This window comes from Sciurus carolinensis, chromosome 10 (assembly GCF_902686445.1).
Source record: "Sciurus carolinensis chromosome 10, mSciCar1.2, whole genome shotgun sequence".
Taxonomy (NCBI): domain Eukaryota; kingdom Metazoa; phylum Chordata; class Mammalia; order Rodentia; family Sciuridae; genus Sciurus; species Sciurus carolinensis.
The window spans coordinates 97,126,309-97,144,956 of record NC_062222.1 but is presented as its reverse complement, the minus strand read 5'-3'; the positions used below and the strand labels follow the sequence as shown (position 1 = coordinate 97,144,956).

General features: G+C 35.4%; 1 protein-coding gene across 5 annotated transcripts in view; it reads left to right on the top strand.

Moving 5' to 3' along the window:
* Cep135 (centrosomal protein 135) overlaps positions 1-18,648 on the top strand; it is a 73,340-nt gene that overhangs the window by 41,566 nt on the left and 13,126 nt on the right. For all 5 annotated transcript variants that reach the window (XM_047566982.1, XM_047566984.1, XM_047566980.1 and 2 more), the window contains 6 exons: positions 7,231-7,346; positions 7,419-7,573; positions 7,970-8,025; positions 8,788-8,956; positions 10,130-10,240; positions 10,508-10,693. In XM_047566982.1, the coding sequence (XP_047422938.1) occupies positions 7,231-7,346; positions 7,419-7,573; positions 7,970-8,025; positions 8,788-8,956; positions 10,130-10,240; positions 10,508-10,693 (793 nt within the window). The remainder of the gene's footprint in view (positions 1-7,230; positions 7,347-7,418; positions 7,574-7,969; positions 8,026-8,787; positions 8,957-10,129; positions 10,241-10,507; positions 10,694-18,648) is intronic.

Genomic DNA, 18,648 nt, shown 5'->3' with positions numbered 1-18,648 from the left:
TACTTTATAAATTAATCAGATGTCTCCTTTAACAAACACATTTATGATAATCCCTAACTAACATTAAATCTAATTTACTCATCTCATCTTTTTTTTTTTTGGGTGCTGGGGATTTGAACCCAGGGCCTTGTGCTTGCAAGGCAAGCACTCTACCAACTGAGCTATATCCCCAGCCCTACTCATCTCATTTTTAACTGCAGAAACCAAGATATCAGACAAAAGTAGTTAACAGTATTTAGCAGATCAGAGTTTACTTTTGGCTTAGAGTCCTTAAATCCTCTGGAAAGTTTTTTAAGAAAAAGAAAAATTGTATAAATAAGATCATTTCATTTATCTCCCTGTGCTATAGGGTTAGGGAGGAACTTGTTAAGAAAGCAGGGTGGCAGGTACCAGAGCAAACAAGATAGCCAGCCCCAGCAGCTTGAATTTAAAAGTGACACTTTTTTTTCCTTTGGTCTCACACCAGTTTCTGCAATTTACATTCTAAATGCAAGCCTAGGAGAGAGAGAGAGAGATCTAGCATAAACCAAGAAAGCATAGTCTTAAGCATTGCAACATAGAGATCCCTTTGTTTGGATCCCTGGTGTCCCATGTTTTAGACACATCTATAAACTTGCTTATCACCTTTCTTTAACTGCTATGGCCTTAGGAGTATCCCCTCATCTGACCATTGGAAAAGTTCCTGTGTCCAGTCTGTGTTTGAGTGCCAGCTGTCACGGCACTAATTTTTGTTCTCAGTCGCGGTCATTAATTTAGGGAAAGACAATAGATAAGCAGGATTAATGGGGGATGAAGAAAAGACAAACAGACACACTTAGAAAAAGGTGGGGCCAAGTGGGACACTGCTCTCTGATGGAGAAACAGTGACCCAGAGCTAGCTTAGCATGTTTATTATATAGGTTTCATCATCAAAAGGTTATTCATGGAAAAGTTTTAACAAAGCGGACGATCTAAAGGGCACAGGACTGACGAGACATTAGAGTTATCTTGTTTTGCTTGAAATTCTCTATCCCTGGGAACTGGTGCCTGAGCTCAAGGTCCCAACTGATAACACAGCCTTTGCAGTTTCCCCAGGCCTGTAGCACCATAGCAGCTGGGCCATCTTGACTTGCACTTTTACACAGGCAGTTCCTGGTACAAACACAGCCACAGGGAGTCAAAAAGACCAGGATTTATTTATTTATTCATTTATTTTTATTTTACTTTTTTTGGGTGCTGGGGATCGAACCCAGGACCTTGTGCTTGCAAGGCAAGCACTCTACCAACTGAGCTATCTCCCCAGCCCCAAGACCAGGATTTAAATCACTGTTCTCTAGGAACTTTTGAAAAGTATGGAGTTAGGGCTTACCTCTCTGGCTTTAAATTTGCTGAGAAAATCTCAGTAGGTTTTAGGTATCTTTTTTTGGTTTTTGGTTTTGGTGTCAGGAATTGAACCTGAGGGCCACTGAACCACATCTATAGCTCTTTTTATTTTTTATTTTGAGATAGAATCTCACTAAGTTGCATATGGCCTCACTAAATTGCTGAGTCTGGCCTGGAATTTAACAATCTTGTCTCAGCCTCCCAAGCTGCCGGGATTAGGGGCATGAGCCACTGCATCCAACTCAGTATCTTTATTTTTTTTAATGTTCACAGATTAGTATGATTGTAAACAAGTTTTTGAATCTGCCTTCTTTTAAAATCCTCCTAGCAGATATGTCAGATATTTGTACTACATAGTGTAGGATTGCTGAAAAGCATAGAATTTTTTGCTACCTTTGCCATTTTTCTTATTTTTCTTGCCTCTTTCAAGAAAATAATGTAAAGTCCGAATATTTATCTCCTATTTTTGACCCTTTCTGATTAAAAAGCAGACATTTTTAACAAAGGAGGATTTATGGTGAGTAGCTTGCTTTTTAGAAAGCTAACTCTGGTAGAAATATGGAACATGGATTTGAAGTCTTAGAGACCAATGGCAAACAGTGGACACCAGCGGTCTGGACTGAAACGTGGCCATGAACTTGGAGAACAGAGGCTGTTATCTAGGACACGTTTCTTACATAAAACCAAAAGACCTGAATGACTTATATGGGGATGAAAAGGAGATACAGCAGAATGTATAGCTTAGAATATTGAGTTGTCGGTCAGCAATGACTCACTTTTTAACACAGAAGGTTCAAGGAAACAAAAAGCAAAGAAATTCAGTTTTTTATCTGGATTTACTGCCGTAAGTAAAAAGATTCTGAAGTTCAGCCAGACATTACTCTGAAAAGTCAGAGGAAATCTCTCTATAAACTACGTCTGTAATACAGATCAGGAACAGATTTTCAGATGCCAACAAGTCATTACCTCTGTAAAACTAAATCAGTTTTGCAGATGTAAACCAGTAACAACTTGATCAGAAAGGATTATAGTCATGATTTTAAAAAAGAGTGACAAGTTAAAACTGCAAGATTACTGAAAAGTAGATTGTTGGAGAAAATGAGTTGGTAAAATAAAAAACAGATTCAAGAAATTTACCCAGAACTCAGCACAAAAAGGAAGGATGAGGGAATGGGGAAAAAAAAAAGATCCAATATACAAAGACCAAGAATCACAGGTGTATATAGTAGAATAAACAAAGCAAAAGTGAAATCAAAGGAATAATTAAGAAAAGAAAAACCTGAGACCATAGTTCATAGAGTTTTCTGATATGTGAAATAGCTTAGTGAAATCAGACCAAGAACTGGGTTACCTGGTCAGTTAAGGAACACTGTTTGCCACTTAGAGCATCTGCAGTTTTGCTTTTACTGCTTAACTGCTATCTTTATAAGGTTGACTTTAGATTCTAAGGTACGTACTACTTTTTTCTTTTTTCCCCTTTTTGCAAGCACTACCTATATTCTGAGAAGGACAGCTGAGTGGCCCAGCTCCTCATTTCTGTATTAAACTCCAAAATACAGATACCGTGTTGTGTTTTTGTCTCAGTTATTAATATACCCTTTTCATTCTTGTATCCAGCTGGCCGTATCTAGCGTTTAGTCCATTTTGCTTCTCCTTTTGATTGTAGCTACACCCCTTTTTTCTCACAGAAGGCTTAGGAGGGCAGAGCTTTCAGCGCCCTCTCTTGGATACCCTGGTCTATTATCTCCTTTGGAGTTTTTGTTCTTAGACTATTACCCTTTTTTCTTGGACACAGTCTGTTCCCTCACTTAGGGATAATTCAGTCAGTGTGCTACAGGAGAGAACTGTGAGAATTTTTCTTTCTACCTTATATAATCTGGGTATATCACATTATTTTATGACTTCATTTTGCTTTGACAGAAAACTATGACATCTTGCCTTTGAGGATAGTGTGACCTTTACATTCTCCATATTAGTAAGCATTATTAGAACCACGAGTTCAAGTTTTTGGTTCCAAATCCAAAGCTAAACTCAGTATAAATCATAATACCTATGAAAGCAAAGGCACATTATCTAAACCTTATGCCAATTTTGATATGGTTAATAGAGCAAGAGTGCTCTTATTGCTCTCCCCCCACCCCTGCCCTTGGTACCAGTTACTGAACTCGATCACTTAGCCCTATTTAGTATTTTATTTAGAGACAGGGTCTTACTTAACTTGAGTTGTTTAGCACCTTGCTTTTGCAGAGGCTGGCTTTGAACACATAATCCTCCTGCCTCAGCCTCCTGAGCTGCTGGGATTACAGGTGTGTGCCACTGCACCCAGCTTCTTGCTGCTCTTTTAATCACATATACCTCTCTTTTCCTTGATACGAACACATTAAGAGTCTGATTCTCAGGTAAATGAAGCCTATGTTCCTTTCCATCCAGCTCATGAGGGTATCTTCTCTTTCCCTTCCTTCATTAGGCATTTTTTTCACCAAATTTCAGTGTCACCAAACAGGATTTTCTTTATCAGGCACAGTCTCTTAATTGTCCAAATAAAATGTCTTTTGTCTAGCTCTTGGGGTAGCATCAGAGGATATACTATAAAATCCTGCTTTTAGCCGGGCATAGTAGCGCACCCCTATACTCCCAGCTACTTGGGAGGCTAAGGCAAAAGGATTGCAAGGATTACCTGGACAACTTAATGAGATTGTGTCTTAAGATGAAAAATAAAAAAGGCTGGGAACATAGTTCAATGGTAGAGTACCCCTGGGTTCAGTCCCCAGTACCACTGACTGACTGAATGAATGAATAATAAGTTTCATTCATTCCCACTTTTCAAAGTTAAACAAATGACTGCTGTCCCCTCAAATTGCAGCATTTAATGAGATGTAGTATTTTATACCCCAAATCAAAACTTCATGATGCTCTCATAAGGGAACATTTCCATACTCAGGAAAGATGCCTACTGGATCCTCAGAACATACTAGCCAAGCTCTAGAGCCAGAGTTAGCAAATTTTCCATAAATAGAAAGTCAATATTCTCAATCACTTAAGCATTTAAAAAAAAAAAAAAAAACATTTGTAGCTCTAACGTCTTCCAAAAATAAATAGCAGACTATAGTTTGTCGATCCTGCTCTATAATAAATTGTTTCTAACCTTGTTAGACAACTGAGTTTTCTCAAGTCTTGGTAAATATCCTTGATCCTTACAACTAAATACTGCTGTTTTCAGTTTACCTTAGCTTTTTATCTTTGCATGGCCAAAATCTGTAGGTTGCTAGCCATGATGGTGCATATACATGAGAGGCTGAAGCAAGAGGATCAAAATTTGAGGTCATATTGACAACTTAGCAAGACTCTATCTCAAAATAAAAAGGGCTGAAATTGTAGCTTAGTGTTAGAGTGCTTGCCTACATGTACAACACCATGGGTTCAATCCCCAGTACTGCAAAAATAAATAACAAGTTGTGTAGTTATTCAGTCAAATAAACAGTATAGCAGATTTTCTGAAAATGGTCCATAAACTCTAATCAGAGATAAGGTTTTGCCAATAGATATCAGTTTTACTAGAATTTGTTTAGATACATTTGGAAAGCCAAATGTAACAGGTCTCCTTTGAAAAGTATTTATTTCCTAAGGGAATTAAAAATCATTTTAGATAAGAAAAAGAAGTCTCATAGATTATCTAGGATGCCAGAAAACTCTTCTGAGCATTCCCAATGTTTTATTCTACTAAGACAGAAAGAGAAGCATGACCTTTAATGGGATAGCTGAGTTTGTGTAGCTAGAATTGGAAAAAACCTAAGGAACTAGGGCCACAAGTTGTATTACCCCCTTGCAGAAGCCTAAAAGAAAAAACAATGTTAATCCCTCTTTCCTCTCTGGTGTACCAAGAGATGATACTTAGTAATAATCTTTCTCATTGAGTGTTGGCCTATAGTCAGACTCCTGGGAAACAAACACCATTATGAACAAATAATACAGCAGTCACTAAGGAATTCTTCCTTAGATACTTTCTGCCTTACTTCTTTCATTAAGAAGACCTTTATCTTGGTAAAGTTTAGTCAGAAGTTACTTCCAGGATCTGGTTCTCAGTTGTCTCTCTTTCTTTCTACATGAAAATATTAAAAAACAAAGCTATTTTTAGGACTCTCCCAAGGGCTTCCTCTGTATGAATATCAATCAAGATGTTATCTTGATTTCCTTTATCAACTCTACTTTCACCAGCAAATTACCCTGCTTATAAAATTACATGAAAAGAGATTATTACATTTCTGCCTAGAATTTCAGGTGCAGTCACTCATTTGGTATCCTTTATTAAGGATGGGACTCTGGGGGCCATTTCATTTTTGAAAGGACTTTGTATGGCTTCCTTTTTCCATGTAGAGGATGTTGGTCTTCCTTTATTCTGCATAGGAAGCAATATAATATAGTAGAAGAACACTGATATCAGATTAGTTTAGCCTAGATTTATATCTTTTCTTTGCCTTTACTAGCTTTGTGACCTTGGGCAAGTTATTAGTTGTTTCTGTAAAACTTGGTTAGTGTCACTTTCTGTTGTTATAGCCCATATAATAAAAAGCTTTGACTTAGAGAAACAGCTTGAATATGTAGCAGTCACCTGTACCTAATTTTATAATGTTATGAAATCATATTGCTTGAACCTAGTACCTTTCTGACATGGTTTGGTTTGGTTGTGCTGTTCTAAAGAAGTTAGTCCCAGCTCAGATTCCCTATTTTTTTTTTTTTTTTTTTTTTTTTTTTTGCGGAGGGGCAGGGGTGCAGGTTACCGGGTCTCACTGAGTTGCTCAGCACCTTGCTGTTGCTGAGGCTGACTTTGAACTGGCAATCCTCCTATCTCAGCCTCCCAAACTGCTGTGATTACAGGCATGTACCACCTCTCCTGACTCCTTCCTATTTCTTGATCATCATTAACTTGCTAATAGAAAAGTTAGTGTAATTTGTTTTATTTTACAGCATACTTCTCAGTGTTGCCAGTAAAACTACTTTATTTCTATAGAAATGTCCCATTTTACAAGTTGTATACAATCCAAGCCTCCTCCATTGGGCAGTTCTAAGCTAAGTAGCTCTTAGTATCTTCTTCCCTATTTTATCCTCCAAAGATGCCTATTCCTGACACATACCCTGAGGTAAGAGACATGACTTTCCAGCCAGGCAGAGTAAGACTCCCAGGCCAGGGCTAAGAGCATTCTGAGACTCACCAAGATGAGAGAGCAAATTTTTGCTGTTGAGTTTCTAGGGATATTATTTCTGAAAAATCATCTTACTGATCAGTAATAGACACCTGAAATTGCCTTTATTGTTAACTGCTTAGCCTGTCAGACATCCTTTCTTTTCTCCCTAAAACCAATCTTTAGTTTTAAATCCCTATCGCACTAAAAGAGTGCCTGCCTTTCCTATTTACTATGACCTCCATTGACTAGCCATCCAAAAGGGAGATGCAAAATAACAAGCTTATACTAGTCAAGAAGGTCAGGATTTATGGAGAGTACTCTGAAGTGGTAGGCCGTACTATAAGAACAGCACTTTTTTTTTTTTTTTTTTTTTTTTTTTTGTCTCCACTATTGGAAATAGATTTTAAGGGAAAGGGTGCTGATAATTAGGAAACTGAGAAGAACTTTAAAACTGCCAAGAGACCTCTAGGAAAGAGTATACAATTAATTTGATTTTTATACTATATTTGGAGAAGAATGGTGGACAGCATGCAATTATGTAAGGCCGTTGATTATACTGGAAGAGCTTCAAAATAAATAAAAGAAACTTAAAAATAAGAAAAACTATTTTTAAGACATCTCATTTTTAAAAATTATTCTAAGAGAGGTAAAGAATACCATTTGATTTTGTCCACTGCTTCTTTAGGATAGTAAATGAGCAGCTACAGCGGTCACTTGATGACTATCAGCACCGACTTTCCCTAAAAAGAGGTGAACTTGAATCAGCCCAAGAACAAATTAAAATACTGGAGGGAAAAATAAGTAAGTGATTTAAATTTTGTTTTTACTAATCCTGATTTACTTTGTCTAACAAACATTTCTTTTCGTTTATAGATGAACTAAACCTTAAGATGACTTCACAGGATGAGGAGGCTCATGTAATGAAAAAGACCATTGGTGTTATTGATAAAGAAAAGGACATTCTTCAGGAGACTGTAGATGAGAAGACAGAAAAGATTGCAGACTTGCAAGAAAACCTAGACAATAAAGTACATAAGTATTAAATATTTTCCAACATCTAAATAGGAAGGATTATTTTATTCTGTTTCAGATACAAAGGTCTTATCACCCCACGACCCAGGCATTTTATCTCAATAATTTATATCTTCAAAATGTAATTTTATCTTTTGTTAGAATGTGATTTTATCAGATATTATTAAAGCAAACTTTTTAAAGAGACCATTCAAGTTCTTAGGGTGGGAAGAAACATGCCAATTGTAAAGTATAATTTAGACATGGAAATATGTTTACTTGGAATTTTCCTTTATGCATAATTTATATAATCAAACTGTGTACTTAACTAAATGTGATAAATTATATGAATTTAGCTAAGACATTTCTATATGAATTATTTAAAATATTGTATATTTTTATAATTTCTATAGGAGAAAGCTATTGCTCAGATGAAGATAACTATCTCAGAGTGCGAATTATCCATGAAGTAAGTAATAAATCAGATGGCATCCAGCTTTTTCAGAAATTTTCTGTGAATAGTTTTATCTGTTTAGTAGGCATCAGCAATAAGATAGTTTCTTTTTTCAATTTTCCCATTTTTGCCAGTGGCATCATTTTCTCAGTCTCCTGCTTGAGAATATGTTATCCTCTTTAATTATCTCTTCCTCTGTCATCCATATCTAAACATTTGTGTCTTATTAATTATTCTTTAACATTTCCTACTTAACTCTATTTTTACTGTAATTATCCTGTTCAGCCTCTACTCATTAAAATTTTGATTACTTTAGTATCAATTTTGAATTTCCTCCATCTAAATTTATCTTGAACGGTTAAAAAATTTACATTTTATGTCTATCTCCCCAGAAAGATTTTAAACTGCTTAAAGATAAGTCATTCATTATATTTATTTTACTTGCCTTTACAAATTAAATAATAGTGGGAGAGTAAACATTTAATAAATATTTGCCAATTGAATCTCTTATGTTTGGTTCTTAACACCTTGGATAAACATTTTGGTTCTGTGTTTATTATTTTTGGAATAATAAATCTGTTTTATGTCTTTATTTGCAGATAATGATTGGTAGAGATCTAATAAAATACCTGCTTTACTTAATTAATTAGTATCTCAATGCAGCAGTTTTAATTTCCTATATTCTTAGTATATTTAATTCAGACTACAGCAGTTTTCTTTTAAATGAACTGCAGTTTTCTAAAAAGATTCATTATTTCCACATCATTCATTTAACAGCCAGCTAAAGGAAGCATTGACTAATCGAGACCGGGAGATAAACAGCCTCCGGCGCCAGCTTGATGCAGTTCACAAAGAACTTGATGAAGTAGGAAGAGCTAGAGAAATAGCTTTTAAGGAAAACAGAAGATTACAAGATGATTTGAGTACAATGGCAAGAGAAAACCAAGTATGAACACCCAGTGCAAAAACTTTGGTGGTTTTAGAGTACCTATTTTTTGTTTGCTAAGTAGTAAAGCAACATAGGTAATTCTTTAAGGAAAATGTCTTCTATCCGGCCATTAAAAAATCTAGTTTACCCTGCCATGATGGCACTTGGTGTAGTCTCAACTAATCAGGAGGCTGAGGCAAGAGAATCACTTAAGCCTAGAAGTTCAACACCAGCCTAAACAATGTAGTGAGACTCTGTCTCTTTAATTAATTAATTCATTAGATTAAAAATAAATTAGGAGTATTTTAAACTGTCAAGTGCTGAGAGTTAGCATTTAAAAAAATTTTTTTTTAGTTGTCAATGGACCTTTATTTTATTTATTTATTTGTGGTGCTGAGAATTAAACCCAGTGCGTCACGCATGCCAGGCAAGCGCTCTACAGCTGAGCACAACTCTAGCCCTTGAGATAGCATTTTTATTATTGCTAGTTTATTAAAGGATTATACAAGATGACTAATGATTTTCTGTTTTAAGTATTTTGTTTTTTAAAAATTACTTTCAGTATTATTCATAAAGCATATTACTAATACAAATTTGTGGGTTTTTTTGAAGTTGGACTGTGATATATTTTATTTTTTCTAGATATACATGATAGTAGAGTGTATTTTGACACGTTATACATACATAGAATAAGTATAACTTATTCCAGTTAGGATCCCATTATTGTGGTTATATATTATGTGGAGTTATATTAATCATGTATTCCTATATAAGGATTATGAATTTCTTAAAAAGGTCAAACTCTAACCATAACTAGCCCTTAGTGTAAAAGTCCAATTACATGGTCAGGAATGTTATGGAATATGCGTGGTAAAATTTGGTGTACAAAGTCAACATCTGGGCTGGGGTTATAGCTCTGTGATAGAGCGCTCACCTAGCACTTGTGAGGCACTGGGTTTGATTCTCAGCACCAAATATAAATAAATAAAGGTCTATTGACAGCTAAAAAAATTAAAAAAAAAAAGTCAGTGTCCAAGATCAGCCAGGAAATATATGTGACAATAATAGGAAAAACTTTACATTTGCCCTGTTCTTTCTTATTCCCTCATTCCAAAGGAACTATTTGAATATAAATAGAACTTGTTTGGTACTGTGTTCACTTGAGATTTGTCTTCTATTTCTGATTTATAGGCAATCTCATTGGAATTGGAAGCAGCAATACAAGAAAAAGAAGAAATGAAGAGTAGAGTGCATAATTATATAACTGAGGTGTCACGATGTGAGAGCTTAATGGCTGCTAAGGTGAAAAACATTGTTAACATTGGATTTCACACTGATTTATTAAAATCTTTCATGTTTGTCTATTTTGTTCATGCTATTATACATTAAACATTTGAGAAGGTCTTACCTGTCTTTTTATATTTTCCCATAGATTGTAGTATAGTGCATAGATACCTGATGCTTCCAAAATTAGAACAAAATTCCCAATGTGTATATGTGTTTATGACACAGTGTTCCAGTGAGAGACAGTTAACTAATTTAGAAACAATTTAATTATACTTAAAACAGGAACAAGAAAATCAAGATTTGTTAGACAGATTTCAGTTGCTTCATAACCGTGCTGAAGACTGGGAAGTCAAAGCCCATCAAGCGGAAGGAGAGAGCAGCTCAGTTCGACTGGAACTTCTCTCAATTGACACAGAAAGAAGACACCTTCGAGAAAGAGTTGAGCTACTAGAAAAAGAAATTCAGGAGGTAATAACATTCATTAGCCTAGTAAAAACATTATTTAGTAAAACAAAACATTCAAAGTGAGATTATATGCATTAATCAGATACAGTGCTAATGTTTGTCATTAATTCATAAACTTTCTTAAGAACCCCGTTACTTTTTTTACTATAGTAAAAGATGGCAGTGTCAAATTTGCCATTTTAACCTCTATTTTTTTGGTACCTGGTATTGAACCCAGGGGCTCTTAACCCCTGAGCCACATCCCCAGCCATTTTTATTTTTTATTTTGAGACAGGGTCTCATTAAGTTGCTTAGGGCCTCACTAAATTGCTGAGGTTGATCTTGAAATTGTGATTCTCCTGCCTCAGCCTCTCAAGTTGCTGGAATTACTGGTGTCCCACCTCTGCACCCAGCCATTTTAGCTATTTTTAAGTGTATAATTCTATGGCATTAAAGTACATTCATATTATCAGACACCCATCATCATGTCTCCACTTCCCCAACTGAAACTCTGTACCCATAAAACACTAACCCCCCATTATTCCCTACCCTCAGACCCTGGCAGCCACCATTCTGCTCTCTGTATGAATTTGACAACATTCTAGGTACCTGTGTACGTGGTTTGTCCTTTTGGGACTAGCTTATTACACTTAGCCTTAAGGTTCACTTTATCTCAAGATTCATTATGTTGTAGCATGGTATCAGAATTTTATTCCTTTTTAAGGCCGAACAGTATTTCATTATAAGTATATGTCACAATTTGTTTAGCCATTCATCTTTTGACGGATATTTGGTTTGTTTCCACTTTTTGGCTATTAAGAATATTGTTGCTATGAGTATGGGTATACAAGTAATCTGTTTAAATTCTTTCTTTTAATTCTTTTGGGTATATACCCCAGAAGTAAAATTGCTGGATCATATGATAATTTTATTTTTACCTTTTAAGGAACAACCAAGGGTTTTCCATAGGTGCTGTACTGGGGTTCTAATTTATCCACATTCTCTCCAACGCTTGTTGTTTTCTTTCTTTTTAAAAATTTTTGGATAATTATCATCCTAATGAGAGTGAAGCTGTATTTCATTGTGGTTTTGATTTGCATTTTCTTTTTTCTTTAGTACTGAGGATTGAACACAGGGTCTCATGCATGCTATACAAGCACTCTACCTTTGATCTATACCCACAGCCCTGTATTGTCTTATTAATTAGTGATGTTGAACATCTTTTCATGTGCTTATTGACCATTTGTATGTCTTTGGAGAAATGTCTATTTACATATATGTCCATTCTAAATCAGTTTTTTGTTGTTGACTTATACTAGTCCTTTATATATTCTGAAGAGTAGTACCTTATGAAATATGTGATTTGTAGATATTTTCTCCCATTCCATTGATTATCTTTTACTTCATTGATAGGTTGGTTTTTTAGTGACATACTTACTTAGGGGATGCAATATGATAATTTGATACATGTATACAGTGTAATGATCAAATCAGGGTAATTAGTATTTCCATCTCTTAAAATATTATCATTTCCATTGGAACCATTTTTTCTGATCATTTTAAAATATAAAATAACTTGCCGTAGACAGTAATTATCCCCAATATGTTATAGAATATTAGAACCAATTCTTCCTATCTCCTAGTATTTTTGATACCCATTATCCAACCTCTCATGACCACTATTTGCTGTACTTGTGATCAACATTTAAAATTTTCACAAATGAGTGAAAATGTGGTGTTTGTCTTTCTGTGTCTAGCTATTTCATTTAACAGAATGTCCTCCATGTTTCTGCAAATAAAAGGATTTGAGACTTTTTTATGACTGAATACTATTCCACTGTGTGTGTGTGTGTGTGTGTGTGTGTGTGTGTGTGTGTACACATACATACACTCACACACACACCACATTGATTTTATCCATTTATCAACGGATACTCTGTTGATTCCATATCTTTATTATTATGAATAGTGCTATAATAAACATGGTGTGCAAATGTTTCTTTGATGTAATGATTTAATTTCCTTTTGATTTTTTTCCTAGTAGTGGGATTACTGAATCATATGGTAGTTCTGTTTTTAGTTTTTTGAGAAACCTTCATTCTATTTCCCATAATGGCTATACTGACTTACATTCCCGTCAACAGTTATGAGTACCCCTTTCTCTATATCCTCACCACCAGTTTTTTTGTCTCTTTGTTAGCAGTCATTCTAATTGAGTGAGTTGATTTGCATTGTTTTTAATTTATATTTCTCTATGATTAATAGTGTTGAACTTTTTTTATATACTTATTGACTGAGTGTAAGTTGTCTTGAGGAATATATGTTTAGATCCTTTATCCATTTTTAATTGTAGTATTTGGTTGGATTTTTTAAAAACTATTTTTTAGTTGTAGATGGACACAATACCTATGTTTTGTTTATTTATTTTTATGTGGTGCTGAGGATCGAACCCAGTGCCTCACACATACCAGGCGATGCTCTTCCACTGAGCCACAACCCCAGCCGTGTTTTTTTGTTGTTGTTCTTTTTCAGTTTTGTTTTTTACTGTTGAGTGTTTGAATTCCTCATATATTCTGTATATTACTTGTCACTTGTCAGAAGGATGGTTTGAAAATACTTTCACCCATTTTTCAGATTTTCTCTTCACTCTGTTGGTCGTTTCCTTTGCTCTGCATAAACTTCTTAGTTTGATATTATTCTGTTTGTCTAATTTTGCTTCGTTTGCCTGTGTTTTGAGGGTCTAATTATCTAAGAAATCTTTGCCTAAACCAACAACTAAAGTTTTTTTCTGTTTTCTTCTAATAGTTTCATAGTTTCAGGTTTTACCTTTAGGTCCTTGATCTCTTGTTGACTTTTTGATGCCCAAAAGATTTTAATTTTGATGAAGTTCAATTTATCTATTTTTCCCCTTTTCATCCTCCCTTTCTCCTTCCCTTCTTTCCTTCCTTATTTATTTATTGGAGTACTAGGGATTAAACCCAGGAGCACTCTACCACAGTTACATCCCTAGGCCTTTATTTATTAAAAAAAGAGACATTCTTGCTAAGACTGAGACTGAACTTGAACTTGTGATCCTCCTGCCTTAGACTCCTATGTTGCTGGGATTAGGCATGTACCACTGGGCCTATTTTCCTTTTTTTGCTTATAATTTTGGTGTCATGTCCAAGAAATCATTGCTAAATTCCATGTCATAAGTCTTTCCCCCTAATTTTTCTTCTAAGAATGTTAAAGCTTTAGATCTAAAGTTTTGGTCTGTGATCCATTTTGAGTTAATTTTTGTATATGATATATGGTATGCATCCAACATCCTTCTTCTGCATGTAGATTTAAATAAGCTTTTGTCATAAAGACAGTCTAAGCCAGGTAGGCATGATCACACACACTTGTAATCCCAGCTACTTAGGAAGTTAAGCAGAGGAATTGAATTTGAGGCCAACCTAGGTAACTTGGCAAGATATCATGTTAAAACAAAATTAAAAGGTCTAGGGATGTAGCCCAATGGTAGAGTGCTTGCCTAGCATATTTGAGGCCCTGGGTTTAATCCCCAGCACTACCCCACCCCAAAAGACAAAAATCTCATAATAAAATTTTGAGTTCATTTAAACTAGAAGAACTCTGAGTTAGATAAATATAGACCAGTTGATGTTTTGTTTTGTTGATATGGTTTTTAAAATTTTCTTATTTCAGGAGAAAGTGTGGCTTTCTATAAGGGATAGAGTTAAAACCTCTAGAAGGCATATTTAGTTCCTAAACCCCAGTCTTTTATTTGGAAATAATGTCTTTGCAGATACAATCAATTTAAAAGGAGGTCATACTAGAATAGAGTAGAAGCTCAAAAAGGACCAATGTCCTTATAAGATAAGGGAGATTTGGACACAGAAGAACACCATGTGAAGATTGAGGCTGAGATTGAAAGGATACATCTCCAAGTTATTACCAAGAATGACCAGTATCCACCAGAACCCAGGAGACTGGCATGGATCATATACTGCTTCAGGATCTCCAGACTGAACCAACTCTGCCACCACCTGAATTCTGGACTATCAACTTCTAGAATTATGAGGGAATAAATTTCTATTTTTAAAAGCCACTCCGTTTGTAGCAATTTGTTACAGAAGTCCTAGGAAACAAATAATAGATTTTGGTGCCAGGAAGTAGGTTGCTGCTATTATACCTAAAAATGTAGAAATAGCTTTAGAATTATGTAATGGGTAGAGACTGAAAAAGTTTTGAGGTACTTAACAGTAAAAGCCTAGATTGTCTTGAAGAAAATGGACATTAAAGGCAACTGTGGTGAGAGCTTATGTCATTTATGGAATACATGAAGGCTCAGATTGAATTAAGGAAGATGTTAATAGACATTGGAAAAGAGATGATTTTTTTTATAAAGTGGCAGGGAACTTGGAAAACTTACGGTTTACTGGTGGGAAGAAAAGCAAACTTAGAAGTAATGAACTTGGACATTTTGCTGAGGAGATTTCTAAGCAAAGTGTGAAAGGGGCTACCTAATTTCTCCTTACTGCTTACAGTAAAATGTGAGAGGAAAGGTAGAAATTGAAGAAAGAACTACTAAGCAAAAAAGGTACCAAAACTTGATGATTCTGAAATAATACTAGCCTGTCCAGGTAAGTATTCTCTGGAGAAAGGATCAAGAGTGTGGCCAGACAAATTCTTGATGGAGAAATTAGGTATGTGACTCGTGTGCAATCAGTAATCTCAACAGAAATGCTGCCAGCTTTGACTGAAAGGGTCAGAAATGGAATAAAATGAAGAAAAGCTATTGGACTTATGGGATCTCACTGGTATAAAATGGCTGCAAATGTATGTTCACCTTCAAGAAAAGGGAAGAATCAGCTGGGTGAGGTGGTGCATGCCTGTAATCCCAACAGCTCAGGAGGCTGAGGCAGGAGGATCACAAGTTCAAAGCCAGCCTCAGCAACTTGGCAAGACCATAAGCAATTTTGTAACATCCTGTCTCTAAATAAAATATAGAAAGGGCTGGGGGGCTGGAGTTGTAGCTCACGCTAGAGCACTTGCCTAGCATGTATGAGGTGCTGGGTTCGAGTCTCAGCACCACATACAAATAAATAAGAAATAAAGGTCCATCAACAACTAAAAAATAAAAAGGGCTAGGAATATGACTCAGTGTTTAAGTGTGCCTGGGTTCAATCCCTGGTACCAAAAAAAAAAAAAGAAACAAAAGGGAAAACTGATTCTTAAGGATGGCTGAAAGCCCAGCAGAGTTGCCAAGGGCAGCTCAGAGGCTGGTGCAGCTTCTGCTGCCACCACAGACCTATTGGGCATTGACCAATGGGATGGGGCCACTGCCTCTTTAGTTCTAGAGGGCAGGGCCACCACCCCTAAGGGCCAAGAAGATGGGACCACCCTGGCAGGCCTAGAGAAAAGAACATCAGAGCCACAGATGATTATTCTTGCACATTGAAGTGTTATGGTTCCAAGCTTTCTTTGGATTAGTAATCCATTTATTCCTTCTATACTTTTTCCCTTTTGGAATGGGACTGCCTGTTCTGAATCTGTGCCACCACTGTAGTTTGGAAACAGATGACTTATTTTCTAGTATTTTAGTTTTGAGATGGAGAGGAATTTTGCCCCAAGTTGGACCATGCTCAGTCTCACTCATAACTGATTCAGATGATGTCTCAATGAGATTCTGAACTTAGATTGATGCTAAGTTGTGATGGAGTGGGTATTTTATACATGAGAAGGACATGAATTTGGGGAACCAGAGAGGAGGTAGGATTGTGTCTGTCAAAAAGATACAATGAATTCCTAACTCCCAGTACCTATAAATGTGACCTTACTTGGAAATATGGTCTTCAATACAGTTAAATTCAGATGAGGTTATGCTGCATTAGGATAGGCTGTAACCTAAAGAATGACTACTGTCCTGACAAGAAAGATCTGGACACAGATGACACAGGGGAGAATGCTGTATGAACACAGAGGTAGAGATTTGGAGTGCTGTTTCTACAAGGCAATGTACACCAAGTATTGTCACAACCACCAGAAACTAGGAAAGAGGCATGAACAAATTTTGCTCCAGAGTCTCCAGAAGTCAACTCCATTGACACCCAAGATGTGGACTTCTGGCCTCCAGATCTCTGTGGGAATAAATTGGTTTGCGGTGATTTGATAATGGTAGCCCTAGGAAACTAATATACTATCTCTACAAATTCAGTTCCGAAGAGTATGGTAACTAAAGGAATGCTTTTCAACCCCCCAAAAGAGTTTCTCAGGAGTTACTTAATTCTTTTGTTCTTTGTAATTGTTTGTATTAGTTTTATGTATTTATATTTGGCTTATATGGGGGAATTTTTATTTACTTAATGTATTAATATTTGAAAATTCAAGTGTTTTCTGTACCTGTTGATATTTATTAAACATTTATAGTATAATGTTAGATTTTTAATGTTGATTCATTTAAGTCTATTAAAATTATTCTCCAAATGTGGCATCTTCCCAAAACATAGGAGTAAAGTTTATGTCAGTTTGTATTTACCATTTAAATTTTTAATTGTGAGAAATTTAAAATGTGAATTATTCTAGGTAGAATGTTTTATCAGTATTTCAAATTTTGGTCATTATTTCAACATTATTAAAATCTTATAAAATCCTCTATTTAAATCAAAAGGAATTAAAATCATTCTGAAGTATTTAATTTTAAAGTAAACCCTGTTTTTTAAAATTTCACATTAATGTTTGGGGAACGATAAGTATATATGTTACTTTTCAAGGAAAAGACAAGGTTTTATAGAACTCGGCTGAGAACCCATCTGGTCCTGGACTTTTCTTTGTTGGTAGGCTTTTGATGACCTCTTCTATTTCATTGCTTGAAATTGGTTTATTTAAGTTGTGTATGTCCTCCTCGTTCAGTTTAGGTAGTTCATATGTCTCTAGAAATTTGTTGATGTCTTCAAGGTTTTCTGTTTTGTTGGAGTATAGATTTTCGAAATAGCTTCTAATTATGTTTTGTATTTCACTCGTGTCTGTTGTGATGTTTCCTTGTTCATTCCGAATTTTAGTAATTTGAGTTTTCTCCCTCTTTCTCTTTGTTAGTGTGGCTAAGGGTTTATCAATTTTATTTATTTTTTCAAAGAACCAACTATTTATTTTATTAATTTTTCCGATTGTTTCTTTTGTTTCGATTTCGTTGATTTCGGCTCTGATTTTAACTATTTCCTGTCTTCTACTACTTTTGGTATTGGTCTGCTCTTCTTTTTCTAGTGCTTTGAGCTGTAGTGTTAACTCGTTTATTTGTTGATTTCTACTTCTTTTTTTGAATGCACCCCATGAAATAAATCTTCCTCTAAGTACTGCTTTCATAGTGTCCCAGAGATTTTGATATGATGTGTCTTTGTTCTCGTTTACTTCTAAGAATTTTTTTATTTCCCTCCTGATGTCTTCTGTTATCCATTCATCATATAATAGTGTATTATTTAGTCTCCAGGTATTGGAGAAGTTTCTGTTTTTTATTCTGTCATTTATTTCTAATTTCAATCCAGAGACCCTGCATCTTATAGAAGAAAAAGTAGGTCCAAATCTTCAACTTGTTGGCTCAGGATCAGATTTCCTTAACAGGACTCCCATAGCACAAGAAATAAAAGCAAGAATAAACAACTGGGATAGATTCAAACTAAAAAGCTTTCTCTCAGCAAAGGAAACTATCAGAAATGTGAAGAGAGAGCCTACAGAGTGGGAGAATATCTTTGCCAACCATACCTCAGATAGAGCGCTAATTTCCAGAATCTATAAAGAACTCAAAAAACTCTACACGAAGAATACAAATAATCCAATCAACAAATGGGCTAAGGAAATGAACAGACACTTCACAGAAGAAGATGTACAAGTAATCAACAGATATATGAAAAAATGTTCAACATCCCTAGTAATAAGGGAAATGCAAATCAAAACCACCCTAAGATTTCATCTCACCCCAATTAGAATGGCGATTATCAAGA